This window comes from Serinus canaria (genome assembly GCF_022539315.1).
Source record: "Serinus canaria isolate serCan28SL12 chromosome 7 unlocalized genomic scaffold, serCan2020 HiC_scaffold_29, whole genome shotgun sequence".
NCBI lineage: Eukaryota > Metazoa > Chordata > Aves > Passeriformes > Fringillidae > Serinus > Serinus canaria.
In genome coordinates, this window is record NW_026108147.1 from 3,763,890 (window position 1) to 3,788,705 (window position 24,816).

Sequence of the window (24,816 nt, forward strand, 5' to 3'; positions counted from 1 at the left end):
GCCAGTGTGAAAACATACACAGCCTGCAGATTCCTAGGAATTGCAGTCACTGGGAAAACAATCTTTCCATCTCTACCTTCAAACCTGCAGCTCACTGCTGGGGATTCCTGGCTGGAATCTGCACATCAGTTTCTCTGGAGAGGGGCCTGGAGCCTTTCACACAAACAACAGCAGCTGTTGTGCCAAAGGCTTTTCCAGCTGTTTTTACAACAGGTAACTCCTCAGCAGGTTATCCAGCCCCCACACAGAGGCACTGAGGAGCACAGGTGGGGCTGAGCAGCCTCATGGGTTTGGGAACCAGATGGTCTCCACTTCCAGGGGCTGGGCAGAGGAAACAGCCCTTTGGAAATGTTTTTATTGGCACTATTCTGCTAAGGCAATGTCTTAATGTCTTACACCTGATATGTCAGGTGTAAAGGACAAGCAACTTCTCCAGCACCTGGATGAATTCAGGGAAAAGGAATGGTTCTGTGGGGTATTATGAGGGAAAAGGGAACTCAATTCTTGTTTGAAATTAGACTTAGCATGGTATACAAGCACATCATGCCTAGGAAGATTGTCAAGGCCCAGGGAAACGTGGGAATGAAGAGTGGGATAGACATGCAGAGCACAGAGATACAGAAGTGAGTGGTCTGTACTTGTAAAAAGTAAATTAAAGACTTATTCCAAGATGCCCTGTGGTCAATAAGAGGCCCCCAATCCACTGCACAACACTTCTCCTCTAAACAGCTCAGTCTGCCTCTCAAAGTGTTCCAGAAAGCCAGACAGTGGGCTGTGACTGGAACACCTGAATGCAGCAGACAGAATGAAAGTGATGTTGCACCATCCCTCTTGTTGACAGAGAATACAGCAGCTCTGTCCATCATCCTCATGAATGATAATCCTTGGATTTGAGAATAAAATTCTTTCCATATGTTCTGTGCTGCCCTGAAAGCCAACAGAGGTACCTGAGGTACTTAAAAAGGTTTTCAAGGAAAACCTTGCCCTTGACTGACATAGACACTAAAAACTAAGTCAGAAGGAGAATTAAGCAGCATCTACTACAAAGAAAAGTGGATTTTGCCTTTGGAATAGGAAGCATCTTACTGTGGGACTGGCCTCTGGAAACACATAACAACAGCTACTCCTGAGAGCATTTTCTGGAAGGGATCTTACTGAGGCAGGCACCACCTGAGAGTCCTGCACATGCAGATGGAGAAGCACCCCCACACACAGACAAGTCTGTCACAGAATCCCAGAGTGGTTTGGATTGGGAGGGACATCAAGGCTGATCTCATTCCAACACTCTGCCATGGGCAGGGACACTTTCCACCAGACCAGACTGCTCCAAGCCCTGTCCAATGTGGCAGACTGGAACCACAGAAGCCCTGGATGGTGCTGAGCCTTACAACTCCCCCCAAGGTATGCTAAGGACTCCTCTGGGTAAGGTGACACTCAATACCTCTTTTTCTTCCTCTCTCTAAAGCCTAAGCTTTTGACTGCAGAGTCATCTGGAGAGTTTGCAGGAGTTCAATCCCCGGGCTGATCCAACCAGAGATGGAACAATATTGGACTTTAGCTGAAGTGCTGTGTGCAAGCACTGCCTCTGAAGGCCTCTGCTCCTGTGGAGAATGCAAGTGGCAGGGCACTGCACCACTAACGGGTTTGATTCATGAAGGAAATCTTCAGAGGAACATCATTACGCCAAGAGAGATGTTCCAAAGGGCAGGACACCAGCCAGTCTTCCAGCCAAGATCAGAGATGGCAAATCTTGCCCCAGATCATCTTAAACTTGGAATTGCAGTTGCAAAGTTCTTTTAAGTCTGGGATAAGGATTCAGCTTCCTTCCCTTAAACAAGGTCACACTGCCTTTAAGTGTAGCACAAAGGAGAGACGACATGAAACAGATTTCTGGCCTCTACTTTTAGGCATGACATCAGTCTCAGAAGAGAGACATCTTTGACTGGTGATGCAATTGCCCCTTCAGGTAATTATGACACCTGGCAAAGGCAGTAAAGAACATTATTTCACTTTTGTTGAAACAGAATCTAGGGAGCCTTATCACAAAAGCTGCCTTGCCTTGATTTTCCCAAACAGTTCTTATCACTGGCAAGAAGTTTGCTGCATAGGTGATGGCACTGGTCTAGAAATTGGTGTTTGCTGTTGACCTTCAACCTAGACTTGGGTAGGAAACCAGTGAATCCCCAGATATCTGATGTCCTTCATCAAAAAAAGCTTCTTTAACAAAAAATGCCCCAGAGAGGGCAAGTTCCAAGGGCCTGTGGCCATGAACTGGTCAGAGACAGACTGGCAGAGGAAAGCTGGAAGGGGAGAACCTCTCCCATGTGAGAACTTGTTCTTCACCATAAGGTGCCAGGGCTCTTGGGAGGAACAACACACCTCACTCAGCACCTGCTTCAGAAAGGGGGGTCTGAACTCCAGCATTCTCCTTGGGCTCATCAGCAAAAGCCACAGTCACAGCCTGAGGTCGTATCAGGACTCAGTAAGTGACAGCAGAGAACTCTGAAGATTAAACTGGCACCTGCATCTTTAGGGTTATAACCCAGTGGGAGAAGTTACTCCCTTCTGCCACAAAGCAGGCACTGTGTGGGATAAAGGTCCACAGCCAAAACAAATCCTCAGGTGGGTGGCTCAGGACTGCAAAATAACCTGTGGACTACTGAGTTTAGACTGAAACCCACACCAGAATGGCTGTGGGTATGTGACATAGTTTATGTCCATCAGTTTATATCCATCCCAGCTGGGGACAAGCCCAGAGATGATCAGTTGACACTAGAAAACAAAGACACTGAGGAAGGGCATTGTCAGGGAAACACAGGGGAGCATGCAATACACCTGGGTAAAAGTTGTGCAAGTCAGAAAACGTTGGTATTAACCACATGTTTCTCAAAACACCATCAAGTGTAAAATTCCAGCATTCCAACCACTGGGATATACCAGCTCAGCACAGCTGAGTGAGAGTAACCACCAAAAACACAGCAAGGGGATGTTGAACCACAGCAAATCCTGCAGCTGTAATGGTCGGCCTACCCAGACCTGCAGGCTGCTGGGTATCAATGAGAATGATCAAAGCAGGCTTATCTATCTAAGCAGGCTTTAAAGCCAAATTATTCTGCTTTGCCACTTTGTTTCTTGAACTCAAGCCAATCTTAAAAAAAAATTCAAATATCACTTCAAAACGACAGAGCACTGGCAGCATTAATAAAATGGCAACTACCTCTCCAGCAGCAAGGAGAGCCCTTGAAATGGCAGGAAACACATCAGAGATGAAAAGCAGCTTTTCAGCTCCTTTCCCAAGCATTGATTTTGTCTGTACCTGGCTGATATGTACGGCAGACACCTGGGCAGAACACACGGAGGAGTGGCTCGGAGAGTTGGGCAGAGATTTGCAGGGTCCGATTGAGAGCTGCTGCTTCTTCTTGGTAGAAACGATCTTCTGGGCAACTGAGGGGAAACAAAACAGCCAGGCAGGTCAGGCAGGGCACACAGTGTGGGAGAACACACAGTGAGCAACACACAAACTGGGGGACACCACCAAAACCTGCTCCAAAAATTGATGGGTGACAGGGAAGGGGAAGGGTGCTGGTTTTCCACAGTGCTCTACGGGAGACTCCAGCTGGGCTCTCCACATGGAAAATGTGACTCCAGAAGTCTCATTCCACCAGGTGAGCACAGAGGAATCGGGGAAAAAATAACAAAAAAACAACAGCAGGAATTCTGTCCCAAGTCCTCTCTGTGTTTATGACCCCACAGTACCAAAGCTCATCAGTCTCAGATGAGAGAGACTCATCTGAGGTTTATGTTTTTCATAAAAGCTCATGGTAGCAAACATTTCCCATTCTTCCTTGGGATACTCTCCTGGCAGACAGGAGATACCTGGTTTCTGCTGCTAAGGAATAAAATGGATTTCCCTTTTTTTTATCAGCCATTGTATCAGGGCAATCCACTGTGGAACCCAAACCAAAGAGAACTGGAATATTAGAACTGATAAAGGGTTCATGACAGCAAATAAATACCTGGATTGGTGATATCACAAATCCCAGTGAAATTCTTTATGGACAGAAGCTGTATCATTATTTCTAATTTTAGCTTTTATTCCTTCACAGCAGCAGCACAGCTGGAAAAATGCCTTTTTTTTTTTTTTTTTAAGTTTATTAAGACATTCTCTTCAGCATGGAAGGAAAAGCAGCATTTATCAAATGGATACAGGGATCAGAGCCATTAACATCTCTATACACAGCTTGGCAGACCCATAATAAAAAAGATCAAACAGAACTGATGTGGAATGCAGCAACTTCCAAACCTCTCCTACAATCTTTCAATTTAAACAAGTCAAACTATTTCAGAAATTCACCTCATCACACACTGCAGCTTGAGCTCATGCTGCTAATTCAGCTAAAGCCTTTGCAAAGAGCTCTTTTTATGTCATAAATACATAAAAATAAAACTTCTTGCTACCTTTTGAGTCACAAATTAAAAACTAATCAAAATTTCAGTCTTTGGTAACAGGTTCTTGTGTAGTGGCCAATCAAAAATGCCACTGACTAAATTTAGCTTCCTTGCAGGCAGTTTTCTTCATGAAGGGAAGCACTTCCCAAAACTTGTGCCAAGGAGTCTGCAGTCACTTGCAGCACCTCCACCAAAACCAGTGACATTTACTGGCCTCTCCTTAAGAAGTCCCCCAGAAACTCCTTGGGATTAAGCCAACAGAACCCAGTCTGTCTCCTTCAGCAAACACACAAAGACAATTATGTAAATTCCAAGATTATTTTCCCTCACTACATTACAGCACAGGCAGGGACAGTGTAAGAATAGTTTCTTCTCAAATGAATGCAATTTTAATAACAAACTGGTCTGTGGCTTATGTTTTTCATGTAAATGAATGATGGCATAACCATGATTTAGTGAGAATACATTGTATAAAGAATGGCTCATATATATGAAGAAGCAGCTTCATTAGTTACATCCCACCTCCAATAGGCCTCTTATCATCCTGAAAGGATGATATCAATTAATTTATCTTCCCCTAGCATATTGATCATAACCTTCATCAGCTAATCATGTTTAAATTAAAGGGGAATATCGTAGCACTCTGTCATTTCAGACCCATTGGGTTATTGATCTGGGGCCTGGGAAGCTATATATTAAAATATTTTAAAACACATTAGTGAGTGAAGAGAGCAAACCAAAGGTCAGATTTTAACATTTGCACATGGATTTGTCTTCATCCTATGTGGTACAGAACTAAATTAAGACCAAAACTGAACAAAAACCATACATGAATGAAAACTACCTCATCTGCAAAAGCTCCTGCTCTCAGATGGGAGAGATAAGCAGCCAAGGAATATATTTACCTCTTCCCTGCAATGTGGGTACAGGGCTGTTGGTAGCACTGACACACACAGCACAGTCTGGCAAGGAAGGGGAAGGAACAGGGGAAGAAGCCCAGGACAGGCTGAACTCAGTGACTCAAACACACGAGCAAGGCACCAGGGTGCTCCAAGCCCTGTCCAACCTGGCCTTGGGCACTGCCAGGGATCCAGGGGCAGCCACAGCTCCCCTGGGCAGTGCCAGGGCCTGCCAACAAATTCCTCATGGGACAAATTCCTCATTCCCAGTATCCCATCCATCCCTGCCTGTGGCAGTGGGAGCCATTCCCTGTGTCCTGTCCCTCCATCCTTGTCCCCAGTCCCTCTCCAGCTCTCCTGGAGCCCCTTCAGGCCCTGGAAGGGGGCTCTGAGCTCTCCCTGGAGCTTCTCCTCTCCAGGTGAGCACCCCCAGCTCTGCCAGCCTGGCTCCAGAGCAGAAGAGCAGAGGGGCCCCAGCCCTTGGAGCATCCCTCTGGACTCACTCCAGCAATTCCACATAATTATGCTGGGGGCCCCAAACTGGACACAGGTGGGGTTTAAACAGACCATTCTTCACCCCAAATTTCTTAGCTCCTCACTCCATCAGAACAATGATGTTCTATAAAGAGAATAAAAAATTCAAGAAAGCAGAAATATTTTTGTCCCAAGCTGCTTCTGAACACAATATATGAATTTAATACTCTCTAAAAAATATTTCTAAAACAGATGAATACCAACTTAATCTATGGCAGGTATCAAAAATAATCCAGAGGGTGAGAAGCATTTCAACTCTTTTTAAAAATCAGTTGAATTGTCTGTGGTTTTATATACTCAATCTATCAGTTTGGGACAGGTTTTATTGTAATACATCAGTAGTATGAAAAGCTAAACAAAATTTATGTGCAAAGTCAAGAATTCTTCTGCAAATAAACAGGGACATGCCATGGATACTTAGAGTTGTAAACAAGGAGAACTGATATTTAGCAAATATTTGGCCTTGGAGGGGGACTGACACTTATTTTTTATACATTTACATTTAATTCCACGAGCCAGAATGACTGGGAGCTGTATTCTGCTTGAAGGCATTGATAATTAAAAGCATGTGAAATTCCCACTCCGAGTTGGGAGGGAAAGCTCTTGGCTTGAATGCCTCTCCTTCCATGCCTGACCTAGCGCACCACAACAAAATTAACCTTCCCACCCCCTGCCACTTCCATCTCCAACGCTGCTTTTTGTTAGTCAAAACCCACTCATTCCTCAGCATCTCCTGCTCCCTGCCTGCCCACGTGGTTTTCAGGGAGCCCTGAGCTGGAGAGCTTGGAGCTGCACATCCAACTCTGTGATCCCATGGATTTTCTAATGGATACAAGTGAACACAACTCATTTCCCCAAGCAAAACCCTCCTGGCTCTGCACTCGGGAACGAGGAGCAGGGGACTGAATTTCCTCAGGGATGAGGAGCAGAGGACTGAATTCCCTTAGGGATGAGGAGCAGAGGACTGAATTCCCTCAGGGATGAGGAGCAGAGGACTGAATTCCCTCAGGGATGAGGAGCAGAGGACTGAATTCCCTTGGGGATGAGGAGCAGAGGACTGAATTCCCTCGGGGCTGAGGAGCAGAGGACTGAATTCCCTTGGGGATGAGGAGCAGAGGACTGAATTCTCTCAGGGATGAGGAACAGAGGACTGAATTCCCTGGGATTGAGGAGCAGGGCAGTGCCTCCATTAGGAACTCTGCCTCCTCTTGGTGCTCTGTTTGGGTGCTCATTCCCTTTGGGAATGCTGGTGCCAGAGGGGCTGCCCTGGTTCAAAGGGCTGCTCACACGTCAGCTCCTCCTGGACCTTGATGCCTTGTGAAGGCTGACCTAGAAGAGAGACTGGACACAGTTAAAGAATAAAGTAGGGATTTATTAAAAGAATTTCCTCAATGGATCCACCCTGGGCAGCACAAGAGCCCAGCCAGGCTCTTGAACCAAGATGAACCAAAATGGTCACAAAATGGATGACCAGTCACAGTCTCACACTTTTATAAGTTCTGCTCCATTTGCACCTTGCAGTTCATTGTCCCATCCCAGCTTTAGCCCAGCCAGTCCCACCCTGCTTGTTTTTCTCTCTCCAGCCCATGGTGTTTGTGCTCTTGGGCTGAGATTTGGATCATTTGTCCTTGGTCCCCAGCTAGAGCAGGAATTGTTTTGTCTCCCTGCTCTGTGAGGAGAGCTCACCATCCCCTAACAGGAAGCTCAGACCCACACAGAATGTGAAAAATAGAAAAGCTCAAACCTGAGGCATCCTCATCAGCACAGCTGCATGCAAGGACAAGGGTGAGAAAGGCAGAGACCTCAGGGGGAAATCCCTCCTCCCTAGGAGGAGTTCAAGGCACAAGGTGAGAGTCTGCTCCAGCCCCACATCTCGGAAAACTGAGAACACTCTGCAGCAGCCCAGAGATGAGCTGAGGGAAACCTCATCTAGGCTGAGACCAGACCTCTCCCTGCTCCTAAGATGGATCCTGGAAAACACCCAAAGGTACCAGCAGCCTGATCACTTTTCATTCCCAAAAGGCAGGGAATACAGCTCTTCCCGGGCTCTTTTTAATACATTTAAATTGCTCAACCAAGGAAAGCTTGGAATATTAAAAGGGAAGACTCCAGGCATACAAGACCCATAACACCTGGTGCCATTTCTCTTCTTGGTGATCACAGTACAGGGGTGCTGCATGTTTTAGGAGATGCAAACACTCTTCTCCAATTGCCACTAATTTAAATCAAAACTGGTTTCTCATAAAAACCTGTGTGAGACCATCCATCTCCTCTGCACGTCCAAGAAGGAGTAAACAGCAGGTTCAGTTAAAACCTGCCACTTGTGCAAAAGATGGGAATGCAGGAAATTTTCCTTCACCAATGGACAGACAGAAAATGGCCTTCAGTTGAAGCTGGAATGCTGACAGCTGAGTGAAAAACATCAGCAGGGATAAACACTTGTTTAAATAAATACCTGTTTTAACTACTTGGGGGAAAACAATGCAAAATTGGGATTTTTGTGTGAGCAAGTATTTGCTTTTACCTTAAAAAGCACAAGTGGAAGATGTTAAGATATATAGCAGCTTACACTTTTACAGCAGCTGCCTTTTAGCTTAATATTCCATGTTTACAGGATAAGTAAGGGTTCAATAAAAGTAAATTTATTCCACAATTACATATTGCAGGAGAGGCAGTAATAACTACCAGAGCAAGCCTTAACCACAAATGCTTCCAAATGGGAAACATTAATGTAAGTAGCCACTATTAAGGCCATTGTGCCTGTTATTTTAAATTCAATCAATTTCTAGGCTAAACAACCTTTATGTTCTCCTGTTTAAAAGGAGAGCTTGGCATCCCACGTGTCAGGTGTAACAGAGAAATGAGTGCTGCACAATTCTACAGCTGGGGTTTGGAAATGGCAATTTATCCAGCTAATTCCTGGCCATGTGCAGCCAGAGATGGCTGAAGTCACTTTGGCCTGAAGAAGTGGAGCCACTGTGAAGTCACACCAGGGAAAGGAGCTCCTGCTCTGCACTGAGCACAAACCTCCTCCATGCTCTGACAGCCTGTGGTGGGACTTGCTGGGAGAAACCTCAATGACCAAAAAAGAACAGTCAAATTGACCAAAAAGATATAAATCTGTAGTGCAAGGCCCCAAAAGCATTAGGAAGTTTTACAGGACAAAGTGCTTGGTTAACAAATCTTTGCTTCTTAAACCTTGTCTTACAAGATATGAAAATACAGCAGTAAATCAGGCTCAGTATTAAATATCTTTCATCAATGCCAACACATATTTTTTCCTCCACAGGTAACTCTAATTAACACTGCACATCACTTATCCCCAACTTCCATGCAAATCACTGCCTTCCAAGCCTAGGTAAGCAAATATGCCAATAAATCCACTGGAAACAATCTGGCATCTGAAACAATTTAAAAAATAAACCTGTTTTTTCCTCACTGCTTGAAGGTGTGCTGCAAGAAGAAGCACATGACTCGAGGATTTAAGGGGAACTTTGTGCCAGACACACAGGTAAAGTCTCCTGCACATGGATTCACCTCACCAGCACCTCCTGGAGCTCTGCTGACCTTTCCATGAGGGCAGAATAAAGTCATAAGCCCTGTTCTATCCCACAAAGAGTTGTGAGTTTAAATGCAAAGATAAAAAAATGTTGAAACAAGAAAAAAAAAAAGTCCAACTGAAAAGGCTCAAAGAAAATGTTGTCAAATGGATGTGTTTTGTAAAATGTCCATAAAGGAAACAACTGAGTTGTTAATGAACCTTTAAGAATAACATTCTTAAGGATAACATCATTGTGTGTATTTAATTCTGTATCAAAACATAAAATTGCTTTTTAATCATATCAAAACATAAATTCAAGCAACAGAAAATTACATGATGCTTCAGGATTTTACCACCTTAGTGAGTCATTTCCTACTCCCATTTTGAAGCAGCTTTATTAGGAGCCCACTTTGGGGCACACACCACCAAAGACTGCTTTCACAGAGAACATTTCTGCTTTCAAAGAGCCATGCACACCCAATGAGCTCACTAACAGAGCACAGAGCAGGACACACAGTGACAGAGAGCTGCTGGTTGTGGGAGTGCACCTCAGATGGAATCAACCCTTTAGAAAGAAATTAACTAATCACATTTACTAAATCAAATTCAACTTAACTCATGCCTCATCCAGGCAGTTTTATTAACTCAACTTAGAGAAAAAGCTCTCCAAAAAATGAGAATAATCAATGGTTTTCTTTTTTCAACTGCCAAAATGACACAAAATTGTCACCTAGCAACCCAAAGTCTGAAGTCAGGGGTGTAAGCACACCATGAGATCACACAGCTACATCCAGACAGGGCACAGCTGCTTCCAAAACAAGGGCCATGATTGCTGGGGTATCCAAGAAAAAAGTTACAGTCACCTAACACTTTGAACAAATATCACTTTTTTCACATTAAATATTCAGAGATATTATTCCTCAAGATGTGAGTATTCTCCTCAGAAAAGAGCAATCAGGTTTACTACAGCAACACCAAAAAAAAGGTGCATAAACACATCACTGCTTCTGAAGCACAACTTATCTGTGCTGTTCACCAAACTCAAGCCACAGAATGTTCTTGTACTTCAAACAAAAACCTGCCTCTAAACAAACCACCAAGCACCTCAATAAGATTAAATAAACCACCTCAGCCCATGAGCTCGTTGCCCACTGAGCCATCACAATCCACCTCTCAGGCACACAGAGGCCTGCTGGAAAAAGAGTTAAGCTTTGTGTTACCAACACCAGAGTGCAGGTGGAATAAATCCTGTTCCCAAAACACCCTCCAGAAATCCAGCAGCACACAGGAAGTCAGCTCCTCCACCACTACAAGCTAAAAATCCTCTGGGTGTGGGGGTTTATGCACATCCAGCTGTCACAAAAGCCAGAGCAGAAGCATCATGGAGCATTTCACATAAATCTCCCAAAACACATAAGCCCCCCCTTTGCACTTTAATCATTTGCTAACAGTTACAATAAGATTGTATTAAAAATTTAAACTGCCCTACTTAATGCAATTTACCTTCAAAGGTCCATTTCCAGAGAATGAAGTCGAATGATATAAATGTCGAACACTTGATCAGATTTATGGTGCCCAAGAATATTTCTCTTGATACAGATCTGACGAGTGAAGGCTAATGGCTTTAGTTTTATTACTTTTTAAGCACTTAATGGGAAAATTTAGACATTTTCACAAGACTAAGCTCCAGCAAGAATGGTGCATTTAGAGGATGACAGCAGAGGAGAGAGCTGTGTGCTCTGGTTAAACAGCGGCGTTATTAAGCCAGAGATTAACATCACCTATTTATCCTGATAATTTGTCACACAACAGTTAGGCCTGAGTGCCTCTCTGAACAGGGCACAGACAGCAGCACAAAGTGCTGACTCCACAGCCGAGTTCCCAGATGGAACTGGGGCCAAACTCCCAGGGAAAGACAACTGAAGTCACAGTGGGATTGTTAAAAGCTGAGTGATACTGCCGGGGTGCAGATCAGCCACAGCCCTTCCATTCTTTAGGGAATCCCACCTTTTCACCCCAGCCACATTCTCCATAAATGCTACAAAGCAATAGTTTCACTATTCCAAAACCACTTTTTTTTTTCCCCCATTTAATTTTTTTTTTTAACTGAAAGACAGCTGGGAGTCCTCAGATTTCAATTAATGTCGAGGTACTTGGCCAATCAATCACCAAGTGCTATAAATTCCCCTCAATTTCTCATTAGTTACACTATTGCACAGCTTAAATCTAAACATACCTTTCTGGGAGACTGTAAATTACCAGGCCTAAGACACAAGTGAGTGCATCAGGCATCAGGGAGGGCATAAATGATGGGAGTGAGGCGATTGTGTGTGCACTCAACTCCGGCTGATTTACTCCTCACCAGGGCTTTTTTCACACCCAAGGAGCAGCAGCAGAAGTGCCACCAGCAGCACTCCATCTCCTGCAGTTTGCATATCTGACTTGAGACCAGTAATGACCTGTCTTTATTAACATTAACAAGTTTTATGCCCCAAATCCAATTTTCTATGGAAAAAAATATTTCTTCAGCATCTGCCGATAACGTTCTTTCATTAAATGCAGATAGAGCTTGAAGAAAAACAAACCTCTGCCTTAATTTAAAATTGGTTCTGGGGCTCTGAAAGCCACCATCAGCCTTTTCAAAGTTGAGGCAGTGCAGAACTAATCTTGTGCTGAAACTAAAAGGAACAAACATTCACACATTTATTAACAAAACTATGCAATTTTTAGTCATGTACCAGCTTTATAATAATTCTTGAACTAAAGGTGATAAGGCAGCCCTCCACAGAGGTTGTTGAGGGAATGGACTTGTCATAGATGACAAATATGTTCCAAAAAATGCTTTTTATCAGAGTTGGAATTTATTCAAAAATTTAATTTGAAGTTTTGAAAGTTGCAGGAAATAATGAAGTCACATGCAGAGACTGTCAGGGATCACAGGAATCACAGGACCCTTCAGGCTGGAAAAGCTCTCCAAAATCAAGTCCAAGCATTACCCCAGCACTGCCAAGGCCACTACTAACCCCATCTCCAAGTGCCACATCAAGAAGAGTCCCCCAGTTTCCTGACTCTTTAATAAAACATGTTGAGCCCCTGTGTTCACATTTAATATTTGGGATCATTTTCATAACTGAGGCAGTCCATACAGTCCCATCCATCTGCCAATTAATTTTCCTTCCTGAACTGAGCTTCCTTCCTAACCAAAATGCAGGAACAAGTCCACAGGGATCCCAGACTGGTACCCCTGCAGAGACCAAGCTAAAGAAATAACCAAAAATCTACAGAGAGAGGCTGTTCAAAACCAGCTCTGTGTGCTCCAGATTCATCTCTTGACTTGTACAAAATGATGTTGTGCTGGATTCTCTCTTTTCCACAAAGTATTGACCAGATCCTGCAGCAGGCATGACCTGACCTTGCTGTGTCTGGCTCACACAGAACTCCAGGAAAGAGGAAAGGAAGAGTAAAGAGTACAAGAGAAGGAAGAGTAAAAAGGAAGGATGCAGAGAACAGGAGTCTCGATGTTTAAAACCTTCCATGAACAGAAACTGAAGTGAAAGGAGGAGTTTACAGATAAAGTTGCACTGACATTCGACCAAAATCACACAACACCATCAGTGCAAATGCTTTTCTTCTAGAGGGAGAGGCAGAAGCTCCAGCTTTGGTGGGCACAAGTTGCCTTGTGCAGCACCACCTCATCAGACCTAACCCTCAATTTCCGAGTTCATGATGCACAATTAAAGATTCTGTACTCTACAGAGAAGGAAACACGGATCTCCGAAGCTCGGCAGCAGCAGCAGCAGCGCTGGAAGTTTGCTGGTGCAGGAATTCCGAGGGGAATGCCAGCACTGTGCCCTGCTCCACTCTCCACCCCCCGCATCCAGGGAGGCTTTTAAAGGCCGAACACACGCTGCTAATCCCGGCCGAGCAAACAGCTCAATGGGATTTGCATATGCATACGGATTAGCTGAAAGGCAGCGATTTGCAATGCGGCTCGGAAGTGGCTTTGGAGGAACAGCTATGCTAATAATCAACTTTGATGTTTAAAATGTGTTTGTTACACAACAGAGGAGGTTACAAAAGGATTATGTTTATTACACCAGTTTTAAACGTTTGATAGCTCAGACAAAAGCATCTCTTTATTGTAAGGGGGCAAAGCGGGATCTTCTCTTTAATAAATGCTGCTAAACACATGGAGAACAGAATGAAGTTACAGAAAGGGCATTCTGCCTTCCCTTTCTGTCTTCAGACAACACATCTCGTGGGTTAGCTCTTAATCTCCCATTCATCAATATTAAGCCAGCGTAATTTTTTTTTTTTTTTTGCGAGCAAATTTAAAGAGAAATCCACAAAGGACAGTTAAAACCACTGGCCAAGGAAGACATATTGAAGATAACTAAAAAACAAATTGGAAAATCAAGCTTTAGATATTTCATGTTGCCCTCTGTGTGTGAAGGCTTGCTGTAGGAAACAAAGTGGCAGATGAGGTGTATGGGTTTTAAGGTTTGTCAATAAAAAAAAAAATGAAGAAGAAAATGTCAGATTAAATGATCAAACCACAATCACAGAAGTGTAACAAAGAGCACAGCAATAGGAAGAGAGGCAAAGATACGCTGGGCAAGGCAGAGCATCCCCCAAAACGCAGCAAATGAGGCACAGTTTACACAGAACACTCAGAAATAAAGCAGACGGAGGAACAAAAAGGTTCTGGCTGTGATAAAGCAAATATAAACTGGCACTTAGAGGAGGTCACGCTCTGCTGAAGCCCTTCCTGGCCCTCACCTAACCTTGTGGTCACTTCCCCTGCAGCAGCCAAAGCATCCTCACTCTAACAGGTAGCACCAAGCAGTATTTCATTTTATTTGTTTTTAAAGCCTCCCCTCTGCACACAGCCCGTGACTGAGCCCTGCCAGCAGCTCTGCTGTGCTGTCAGTTTGCTGTTCAGCTCGCTTGGCTCAAAAAGAATGGCAGGAATTGTCACTGCTGCTTTCAGCTCCGCCAGGAACTGCGGCCTGACAACATTTATTTATGGCTTATTTCTGCTCTGCCTTTCCTGAGAAAAGCAGGGGTTTGAAAAATAAGGAATTTTCAAACTCCCTCCTTCTTCCAGAATTTTTCCCTTCTAAGGGGAAACAATTCCTACTTGCTTGCCAGACACTCCACAAATGTGTTTGTAACACTTTATCTGCCAAGCACAACACAAACCATAAAACACACTGATTCTGCCTCTTACTCTCAACTCCACTGCAAAATTTAAAAAAAAAAGGCAATTTACCCAAAAACAACCACCTTGTTTCATGCCCCAAGATTTTAATTAGATTTTGCATTACAGATTATCACTTTACTGGACTAATTCTGAATCTCCACTACTGAAAACATGAATTCTTCTGCATTTTGAAGAGATGCTGATCAACATTCTTGCTGCCATTTAATGAAGAATTCATCAATGTTCAACTAGGTCTTGCATTTATTATGCTCTCCAAAAAATCTAACAGCTGTCACCTATTGCACAGAACCAGCAGCTCTGCTCTAGGTTTTGAGTAAGCTGACTTATTGCATACATTTCAAATTAAGACTTAAAGGAAGTGCCATGAAATAACCAGTATAAAATTAAAAGCCACATAAAAAGTTCTGCAAGACATTTATGGTTTTCTACGAGTCACCTGCTGAATGACACATCAGAGCTAAAATCAAAACCTCCCTGGAACTTTTACTGGCATTACATCATTCAGTTCCTCTGTGCTCACTGTAGCACTTTTTAAATTCCATACCCTGGACTACAGCTCCTCATCCCATTATTTGATTCCAAGCATGAGAAAATGGATGCAGACAAGTCACTGGAAGATCTCTTTTCTTTCCTTCACACATTTGTGGATCCAGGTGAGGTGTTGAAAAACCTGACAGAGCAGTGCCAGTCTCAGAGTCCCCAAAGCCTGCAAAATTGCTGCAATTTTCACCCAAAAACTGGCAAAAAAGGTGAAGTCTGTGTCCACCAAACAGCATGGCAGCAACAGTGGACAGCACCAAGCACGAGGGGAGCTGCACAGAGACCCCCAAAGCTCTCAGGGACAACAGAAAAAGAATTTTGAACAGTAATGTGTAAAGTGTGAAATTTGGTAATCACTCAGAAAATATAAATCCAAGGATTTGGATCCATTTTCCAGCCCAATCCTACTGATGCCAACCTGCTCCCCAGGATGAAGGCTTCTTCCCACCTGTCTCACCAGGCACTGCTCGATTTGCACAGCCTGTGCAAATCGAGCAGTTTCAAGTCTGTGTTATATAAATTTTGGATATTGGTTAATATCTGGATATTGGTTAATATCTGGATATTGGTTAATACCCTGCTAGTTCACACTGGGCCTTCCTACAGCAATGTGCAGTCTGATTTATGGCACCAGAACTTGTCATCTGCGGGAATGGGGCTGAGGGATTACCTGGAAACCTGAAGAAACGTCTCTGCAAACAAAAACAGCCACAAAAAAAACCCCAAAGAACGGTGGAGTGAAATGCTTGTTTCCAAAAGAAATCTCTTCATTTATTAACGGCATGTAAGAGTTACAGGTGGAGTGAAATGCTTGTTTCCAAAAGAAATCTCCTCATTTATTAACAGCGTGTAAGAGTTACAGGCAGGCAGGGAGGATAAAGTTAAGTGTAAAGGCAAAGCATGAGCAAGGGTGAAGCTGAAGCAAGTTCAGAATAAAACACAAACAGAAACACCTAACAAGACGAGGGTAACCAGATTTTTTGCGTTAAAATATTTTTTTTCCAGCCGACTTTGGCGGCCGGAGCGTTAGAATGTCCCGAAGCGGAGGCACAAAGGCCGGCGGGGCTCGGCGGCGCCGCCGCCATCACGGGCCCCTCACGGGCCCCTCACGCCGCGGCTCCGGCGCCCCCTGGCGGCCGCTCCCGCCGCGCTCCGTTCTTCCCGGAGATTAATAAAATCAAAACGTGGATTCATAAAATTAATTTTAGGTTAAAACAAACGCCTTAAAACGAACTTAAAACTGAAAGGACTGCAAAAATGAACGGTGCATTAAAACGAACGCGGCTTGAGGGTTTGTTGCTGCAGGCTAAGCCATGATACCGAAGAAAAGAAACTGACGCCCTCATGTCACTTTCTCATTAGAAAAACCCGAAACGAACAAACCAGGAAGATATAAATATCCAAGCAGCCAAAACATCGATTTCCCAGCGGTTTTGAAGCATGGAAGAGTCAGCAGGCTGACCCAGGCCATGTGTGACCATGCTGAAGCTCATCACTGCAGGTGCCACGTTACCAGAGGCCTCAGTCCCAACTCCAAGGAAACCCAAGGAAACCCAAGGAAACCCAAGGAAACCCAAGGAATTCCAAGGAATTCCAAGGAAACCCAAGGAATTCCAAGGAAACCCAAGGAATTCCAAGGAAATCCAAGGAAACCCAAGGAATTCCAAGGAAACCCAAAGAATTCCAAGGAAACTCAAGGAATTCCAAGGAAATCCAAGCAATTCCCAAGCCAAAGGAACCACTGCCTCATCCTGCCCTGCACTGGGTCCCCACCAGCCCAGCTCCCCAAGCAGAGAATCCCTCAGTGCCAAAGTGAACGTTGATCTTCCCAAAACAGCTGTCGGGTTGGGACCCATTTATTTCCTTTTTATTTACTTCCCATTAGGCTGATTAACATTTCCTAATGAAAACACATCTATAAAAGCTGACTTGATAATGCTGATGGCAAGTGACAGCCCTTCCCCTCGATGTCACTGCAGAAGGATTAATTTGTCATCTCCCATCCCTTAACAGAGAAATGGTGCCTTGAAGTTCTCCTTTTAAGACACCTTTGTTCAACACCACGTGGGAAATACTATTTGGATCTGGAAATAAAATACTCCTGGTAGATTTTTTGCATAGAGTGGACTGTAATAAAAGACTGTAGTTAATTTGCAAATAAAGCATGCAAAAATACTGCCAGCACCAGAGCAAAGTGCAAATTGTGAGGCAGCAGTGGCCTCTGACACCACATACCTTCAACTTCTACCTGAATACTCACAGGGTTGTTGTTATTTTGGGCAATATTAGATCAAAATCTGGGTGTTACAGCCATCTAGATGAGGTAAAACCCCCTTGGTTGAATTGCTAAGCTACAGATTCAACTCTGAACCCAAGTTAGACTCAAAATCCTTTTGTCTCACACCCTGAGATAGCAAAATTTTATCCTCTAAATATTTGAACATTTGCTTCTTTGTGGTGTCAGAGACTCGCATGGCCCACAGCAAAATGGGTCAGGGAAAATCTGAACATAAAGCAGGGCAAGATGTGTGGCTGTGAATACACCGTGAACAGAAATAAAAGCAATTCTCATGCATTAATGGTACATCAAGTTAATTCAAGAAGGCTAAAACCATTAAAAAGGCATCCTGGGGCAGTACACAGTCATTACAATACTGTGCTGACAAGAAGTATTAAAATAATCATTTTCAATGTCATTGATAGAATTCGTTCTGATAAGCAGGGGGAAAAATCTCTAATTCCTAATTGGGAATATGAAACAAAATGGAGCTTATTAGCATTTATCTAATTCTTAAAATGCAATTTTGTTGTACTATTTAAAACACCAAAAAATAAGAAAGAATTTATTATCTGCCATTGTTGGGCACATTACTAAACTATAGCCTCGAAACATGGAACTCCTCTTTTTTATTTCAGCCTGAAACTCAGGTTTTAACTCCCAACAGTATGAGAGATTAAACCTCAGTGGAACATGGCTGAAGGTTAAAAAACATTATCTAAAACAGCAGAATGTGAAGAAGGATTTTGGCTTCCACTTTACTCAGCTTTCCTCTCACAATATAGGAGCCAATGGACTTGATGATCTTAAGAGTCTTTTCCAGCCCAAGTGATTCCATGATTCCATCTCTGCTACAATCAATAGTGAGCTTATCAGCTGTAATGAAGCGTTGGAAACGAGGTATTTGGATTTAACTCGAGAATAAAGTAGCATTTTCATAATAACAATAATCATTCAAGTTAAATTATTTTACCACTCAGCTGTGGAGAAAATGGGAAATGAGTTATCACAGAAGAATCCTAACAGATGACCACTAAGCTCAGTAGCTGCTTGCAGGGGACAAATTAGAAATTTAATTTCTAAAGTGTGTGCAGTGAAGGAGTAAAAAGCTCTTCAACGCCATTTCCAATTTCTTCCTCCTAAAGGTAGGTCTACATCACAGCAAGGCACAACACAGAAACAAGAAAAGAGATTTTAAAATAAGCTTGCAAACAAAGCAGCCCAAACCAGGAACTGGTGCCAAAACCCACCAAGTGTGTGTGGAAGAAAAGTCTGTGGGCTGGAACATCCTCAGGTGAATTTGATTTCTTTTTTTATCAGAGAATCCCAGAAGGGTTTGGGTTGGAAGGGACCCTAAAACTCATCTTGTTCCACCCCCTGCCAGGGCAGGGACACTTTCCACTACCCCACTAAAGTGAACCCTCTGAAGAAGCCACAAAAAACCATTAAAGCTATGCTGAACCTGAACACCCCAGAGCAGCACAAACCGAGGGACATCGAATTAAGTGTTCCCTATTAACAGCTTGCACTGCTCATTCACACCCCCACATTTAATGGGGTTAAGAAGTTGCTTTGTTTCCTGCTGAAATAAACAGCAAAAATTATCAGGAATTGGAGTCGGTCCCAGACGTGTCTGGCAAGTGTAAGCCATTCATACAGAAGCATTTCTAATCCTATTAGCTGGCAAATATTAAAGAGTTGGTTGGCTGCCACAGGGGCAAAACAACACCCTGATATTTCTTAAAACACATGAGCCCTGTCAATTCTTTCTTACAACCAAAGAGAGACAAATGAACCCCCTGAAAGCTTACAAGTTTATCACACTAGCTTTGTGCCAAGAGACTTCTTTCCAAATCTCTGAGAAAAGGGGAAAAAAAGCCAAGAAGGAGGCTGCAGACAGAGCCACAAACACCAGGACTTGGAATATATAATTAACAATCTAACTATAGCCAGCACTCCAAAATAAATGTGCTAAACAAAACCCCCTAATGGCTCTTTGAAATTCCTAACCAATATAGAAAATCTAGGCAGTCAAAACAGTAATTTTTGCGACTAGTTCAACAGAAAACAGGGAGCAAAGAAAGAAGATGAAGTTTCAAATGCTCTTCTCTGAAATCTGACCAACAGCATGGGTAAAAAACGGGTGCACGTCAGTATTTCCCACATAAAATGTACAAATGTTTTGCCTCTTTTTTCCCCATGTAAAAATTACAGCTTTTTTTTCCCCTCCAATGTAAACATTAGAATGTATCACCTTTTGATTCCGTGTAAAAATTTGGTATTTTTGCCTCTTTTTAAAATTATTTTGAACTGTCTTTTCACACCCCGCTGCAAGGTGTTGATGTGACACTGCCTCGTGTAAGCACAGGCAGAGCAGGATTTTGCAATGAGAAGCTGGCAACCAAAGCCCCCAGAACTAAGGGGCTCTGAGAAGCATTAAAACTTAATTAATGAAGGAGGTTTTTAGACACAGAAAACTGCTGTGCTGAGGGGCTGACACGTTCAGCCACTAGAGGAGCCAGCCAAGCCCCAGGACACTTGACTGAAATTCCACTAGAGGGGGCACAGATCCCATCTCATACAACTCCAGGATCACGGAATTATAGAACATCCGGATCTGGGAGGAACCCACATGGATCAAAAACCCCTACACAAAACTCTCAGTGAGTCCCAGAACGGTTTGGTTGGAATGGAGCTTCAAGCTCACCCTGTCCCACCCCTGCCATGGGCAGGGAAACCTTCCACTATCCCAGGCTGCTCCAAGCCCTGTTCAACCTGGCCTTGGACACTTCCAGGGATCCAGGAGCAGCCACATCTTCTCTGGGCACCCTATGCTGGGCCTTCCCACCCTCACAAGGAACAATTCCTTCCCAATATCCAACCTAGCTGTCAATTTTTAACACCCCATGAACATTACGGTGCTTGAACACAGCACTTTCAGTACTCTGCACCGACAGCCCCTCAGCCTCTCCACGAGCACTAAAACCAAAGCAAAGAAAACTTTGCTAAAATAAAGCAATCACCGAAGAAAACTGAAAATTAAATAAGGACTAAAAATACCTTAGGATGCTTAAGACTAAAGGTGCTGGTGGAGAACACATCAGTGCACATACAATTTGTTAAGGAGTCATCTTAGAAAGTTAAGGAGCTGTCTTAAAAAACACAACAAAAATGCCCAAAAATCAGTGTTTTCTTTAACTGAGCAGGCAAATATCTGAGCTGTGCCAATGGGTCATGACTCAGAAAGGCCAGCTAGAGGGTGGGGTGATGTGCTGGATGCAACAGGGCAGCTGTACCGTCATGGAAGACTCTCTCCACGTTGAGCCCGTAGGTCGCACAGGTCTCGTAGTACGTGCATCTCTTGAGGTCATTGGACAACTTCCTGGCTCTGGCATCGTCGATGACACGGGGGTTGGTGGAGCTGATGGCATCTGCAGAGCCACAGGGGGAAAACACCCATTAATGGTCACTTGGAAACACCAGCTTGGGACTCACAGAGTCACAGGAGGGGCGTGGAAGCTGGGAAAGACCTCCGAGATCACCGAGTGGCAACCTACTGTCACCACTGACCTGTACCCTCCAGTGCCACATCCACATGGTTTTGGAGCACTTCCAGGGATGGTTCCCATGCGTGACAACCCTTTCCATGAGGAAATTTTCCCCAATATCTGAAACACCAGCTTGGGACTCACAGAGTCACAGAGGGGTGTGGAAGTCGGGAAAGACCTCCGAGATCACCGAGTGGCAACCCATGGTCACCACTGACCTGTGCCCTCCAGTGCCACATCCATGAGGTTTTTGAGCACTTCCAGGGATGGTTCCAATGTATGACAACCCTTTCCATGAGGAAATTTTCCCCAATATCCAACCTGAACCTCCCCTGGTGCAACTTGAGGCCAGCTCCTCTGATATTGACCAATACCAAGCAGTGAGTTTAAATACAAACCATGAAACAGGGTGTGCATCACTCTAATTTACATTTCCTTATTAAAATTACCAGTACACTGATTCTAAAAGCCAGGGGAAAAACCTCCAAGGCTTTTTGCTTTCCTTAAATACATATATTGAGCTCAGTTGTTGCCAAAAAAACCAAAAAGAAATACACAATCACATGAAAGAGCATGAGCTCTGATGTAAAATAAACTTAGGGAAATAAGTGGGTGATTAGTACAAACATGTCAAATGGTTTTTACATCTCTGTAAGTATCAGTGACTATAGAGTGTGAAGTATTAAACATTATTTCATTATTAAACAGTATTTTAAGTATTATTAAGTATATTAAAGAAATAGAACTGAATTGTAAATTACTTTCTCAAACTGCCCTAAAGGCTCCCAGAGATGTTGTGGGAACATACTGCAAAGCTGATAAAAATTGTATTTTTCTAAACAATCATAATTGGTAATTCCCTCCAAGAGCTTCTTCTCATGAAAGCTGAAAATCAGAAATTTCAGTTTCCAGAGCTTATCCAGAGGAGCTGAAAAAGCCTTACACCAGAATAGATGAAGGAGAAGCTTCTTCCTTTCTACTCCATCATAGTGATGAACTCTGGATCCAAAGGTGGCTCTATCTGAAGTGATAATCTCATTAACAGATCTTGAAAATGAAGGGTTTTTCCCAGGAGTATTGAGTTCCTTTTCTGCCCCATCCCTAGAAGTGTTCCAGGCCAGGTTGGATGGGGCTTGGAACAGCCTGGCATAGTGAGTGGGAGGTGTCCCATCCCATGGCAGGGGGTGGCACTGGATGATTTTCAAGGTCCCTTTCAGCCCAAACCATTCTGGGATTCTACAACAGGCACTAATTTCAGCATTTACAGCTGCCCAGAAAGCCTTCCTTAAAATCTGCAGCCACCCACAGCAGCAAAAGAGATTTGTTCTCTGGGAAAAAATCATCACCTGAAGCCAAACTTGGAATCAGTGCCTCCTGCAATGCTGTGTGTGAGGCTCTGCCCAGGGCACGACAGGACCAGACCTCAACTGATGCTGTCATTACCTCCTCATCAGACCCAATTAACAAAAATAAAGCAGCAATTAGGAAAAGCAGGAGCCCGTGATTAATCAGCAGAGGGCGCTGGTAACATGTACCCAGAAAGGAACCGAGAGGGGTCAGTTCCAGAGCACCTCAGCTCCCCGGAGTTTGCCTCCCTGTCCCGGGCTGGGTCAGGCTGGGGCACTGGGCTGGCCAGAGCACCTCAGCTCCCCGGAGTTTGCCTCCCTGTCCCGGGCTGGGTCAGGCTGGGGCACTGGGCTGGCCAGAGCACCTCAGCTCCCCGGAGTTTGCCTCCCTGTCCCGGGCTGGGTCAGGCTGGGGCACTGGGCTGGCCAGAGCACCTCAGCTCCCCGGAGTTTGCCTCCCTGTCCCGGGCTGGGTCAGGCTGGGGCACTGGGCTGGCCAGAGCACCTCAGCTCCCCGGAGTTTCCCTCCCTGTCCCGGGCTGGGTCAGGCTGGGGCACTGGGCTGGCTTTGGAAGCCAGGCCAGAATATCTGGAAGTGTTAATGTTGTGGGAAAGATTTCATTTCACATCTCATTTCAGGAACACCTGACACAACCAAGAAGGCCAGGTTGGACAGGGCTTGGAGCAAGCAGGGCCAGTAGAAGATGCCCATGCCCATGGAACAGGGTTGGAATTAAATGAGCTTTAAGGTGCTCTCCATCCCAAACCATTCTGGGATTCTGTGATAGGAAAGGTAGATTTCAAATATGTATTTTAACAAGTGTATTTATATATTTCACATATTTTATTTCACTATCAAACACAGACAAAAAGCTGTGATTTTTCTTGATGCTTATTCCTAGAATTTCTGTCTTTTCAAAAAATCCCCTTTGCATCAGTGCTGCAACAGAAAATGAACTTTTCTTTTTGTGGAAGTAACAGGGAGATGGAAAACCATACCCCAAACCATACCCCAGAAGGGGGTCAGAAGGGCACAAAGAAAAAAAAAATGGAGAAATGTTTTCCCTTCACCTTTTTAACTCCAGCTTCAAGCCCAAAACGTGGCCCTTCAAAGCAGCTCCTTTCTGCTTTTTGGTGGAGTTTCTGCTGTCCTAAGACTTTTTCTGTTCCTACTTCCCCTTTTCCTTCTTATCATCTGTTTCCTCCCTCCAGCTGGGCTGTGATTCCTCCTTCCCTTCTGCCCACACATCCCCTCTGTGCTGTCACCCCTGGGCAGGAGGCAGGGGAAGGCCAACTGCTCCCTGACCACGTGGCTGAAAAAACACCAAAAAGCTTCAACACCACCAAGGAGGATGCCCAAAATTGAACCAAGAACAATTCCCAAAACCTGTGTTCTGCCTCTAACACACAACAGCAACCTGGTGATGCTCTTGGAAAGAGATGCCTCAGTGGGAAGGAGCTCAAAAGGAGTGGGGAGCAGCTGGGGGGGCTCAGCCTGGAGAAAAGGAGGCTCAGGGGGGACCTTGTGGCTCTGCACAGCTCCTGACAGGAGGGTGCATCCAGGTGGGCTCTGTACCCAAGGAACAAGGGACAGGATGAGGAGAAATGGCCTCAAATTGTGCCCAAAGGGTTGTCCAGCCCTGGCACAGCTGCCCAGGGCTGTGCTGGAGTCACCATCCCTGGAAGGATGTAAAGGTTGTGTGGTGTGGCACCTGGGGACGTGGTTTAATGCTGGTGTTGGCAGTGCTGAGGGAACAGCTGGATTTGGTGATTTAAAAGGGTTTTCCCCAACCTTCATGATTCCATGGTCAGGAACAGAACAGCCTCAGCTCCACCAATGCAGCAAACCAATCACAGGATGGGAAACTGGTGAAATATTACTGGGCAATGCTGGCACAACAAGGCAGAGAATATTCAAAAAAACACTCAAATGCCAAAGAAACTGAAATATTTTGGGTACCTTTCCCTTGCCATATTTCCCTTTGGGACAGCTCCTATTTCAGAAGGAAAAACTGGGGGGAGAGTTTGGCTCAGGTGGCAAAAAGCTGCATTTTTTTCTTGATTTACAGAGGTCTCCCAGAGGCACAGCCTGAGGCCAGGGTTCACCTCTGCCTCCTACTCTGCTGCTGGAGGTTTCCCACCTCTCACCCATGCCAGGGTGTTAAACCTTTCCAGACTGCCCAGCACATGGAAACTGGTCTGGCTGCAGAACTTCTCTATACTACTGATTTTCCTGCCCAAATTCAACAAGGGCATCTCCCTGCTGGGCAAGAAAATCACCACAATCAGCCCACACTGAAGGTATTATTTAAAATTTCCTTGCAAGTCACAGAATCCTGGAATGGTCTGAATTGGAAAGGACCTTAAAGCTCATTGAGTTCCACCCCCTGCCATGGGCAGGGACACCTTCCACTATCTCAGGTTGCTCCAGGCCCTGTCCAGCCTGGCCTTGGACAC

The 24,816-nt window shown here is 44.4% G+C and overlaps 1 protein-coding gene across 7 annotated transcripts in view; it reads right to left on the reverse strand.

Moving 5' to 3' along the window:
* Window positions 1-24,816, reverse strand: part of AGAP1 (ArfGAP with GTPase domain, ankyrin repeat and PH domain 1) — a 323,709-nt gene that overhangs the window by 172,470 nt on the left and 126,423 nt on the right. For all 7 annotated transcript variants that reach the window (XM_050987588.1, XM_030231113.2, XM_050987587.1 and 4 more), the window contains exons 6-7: window positions 20,762-20,896; window positions 3,317-3,444 (exon numbers count right to left, since the gene is read on the reverse strand). In XM_050987588.1, the coding sequence (XP_050843545.1) occupies window positions 3,317-3,444; window positions 20,762-20,896 (263 nt within the window). The remainder of the gene's footprint in view (window positions 1-3,316; window positions 3,445-20,761; window positions 20,897-24,816) is intronic.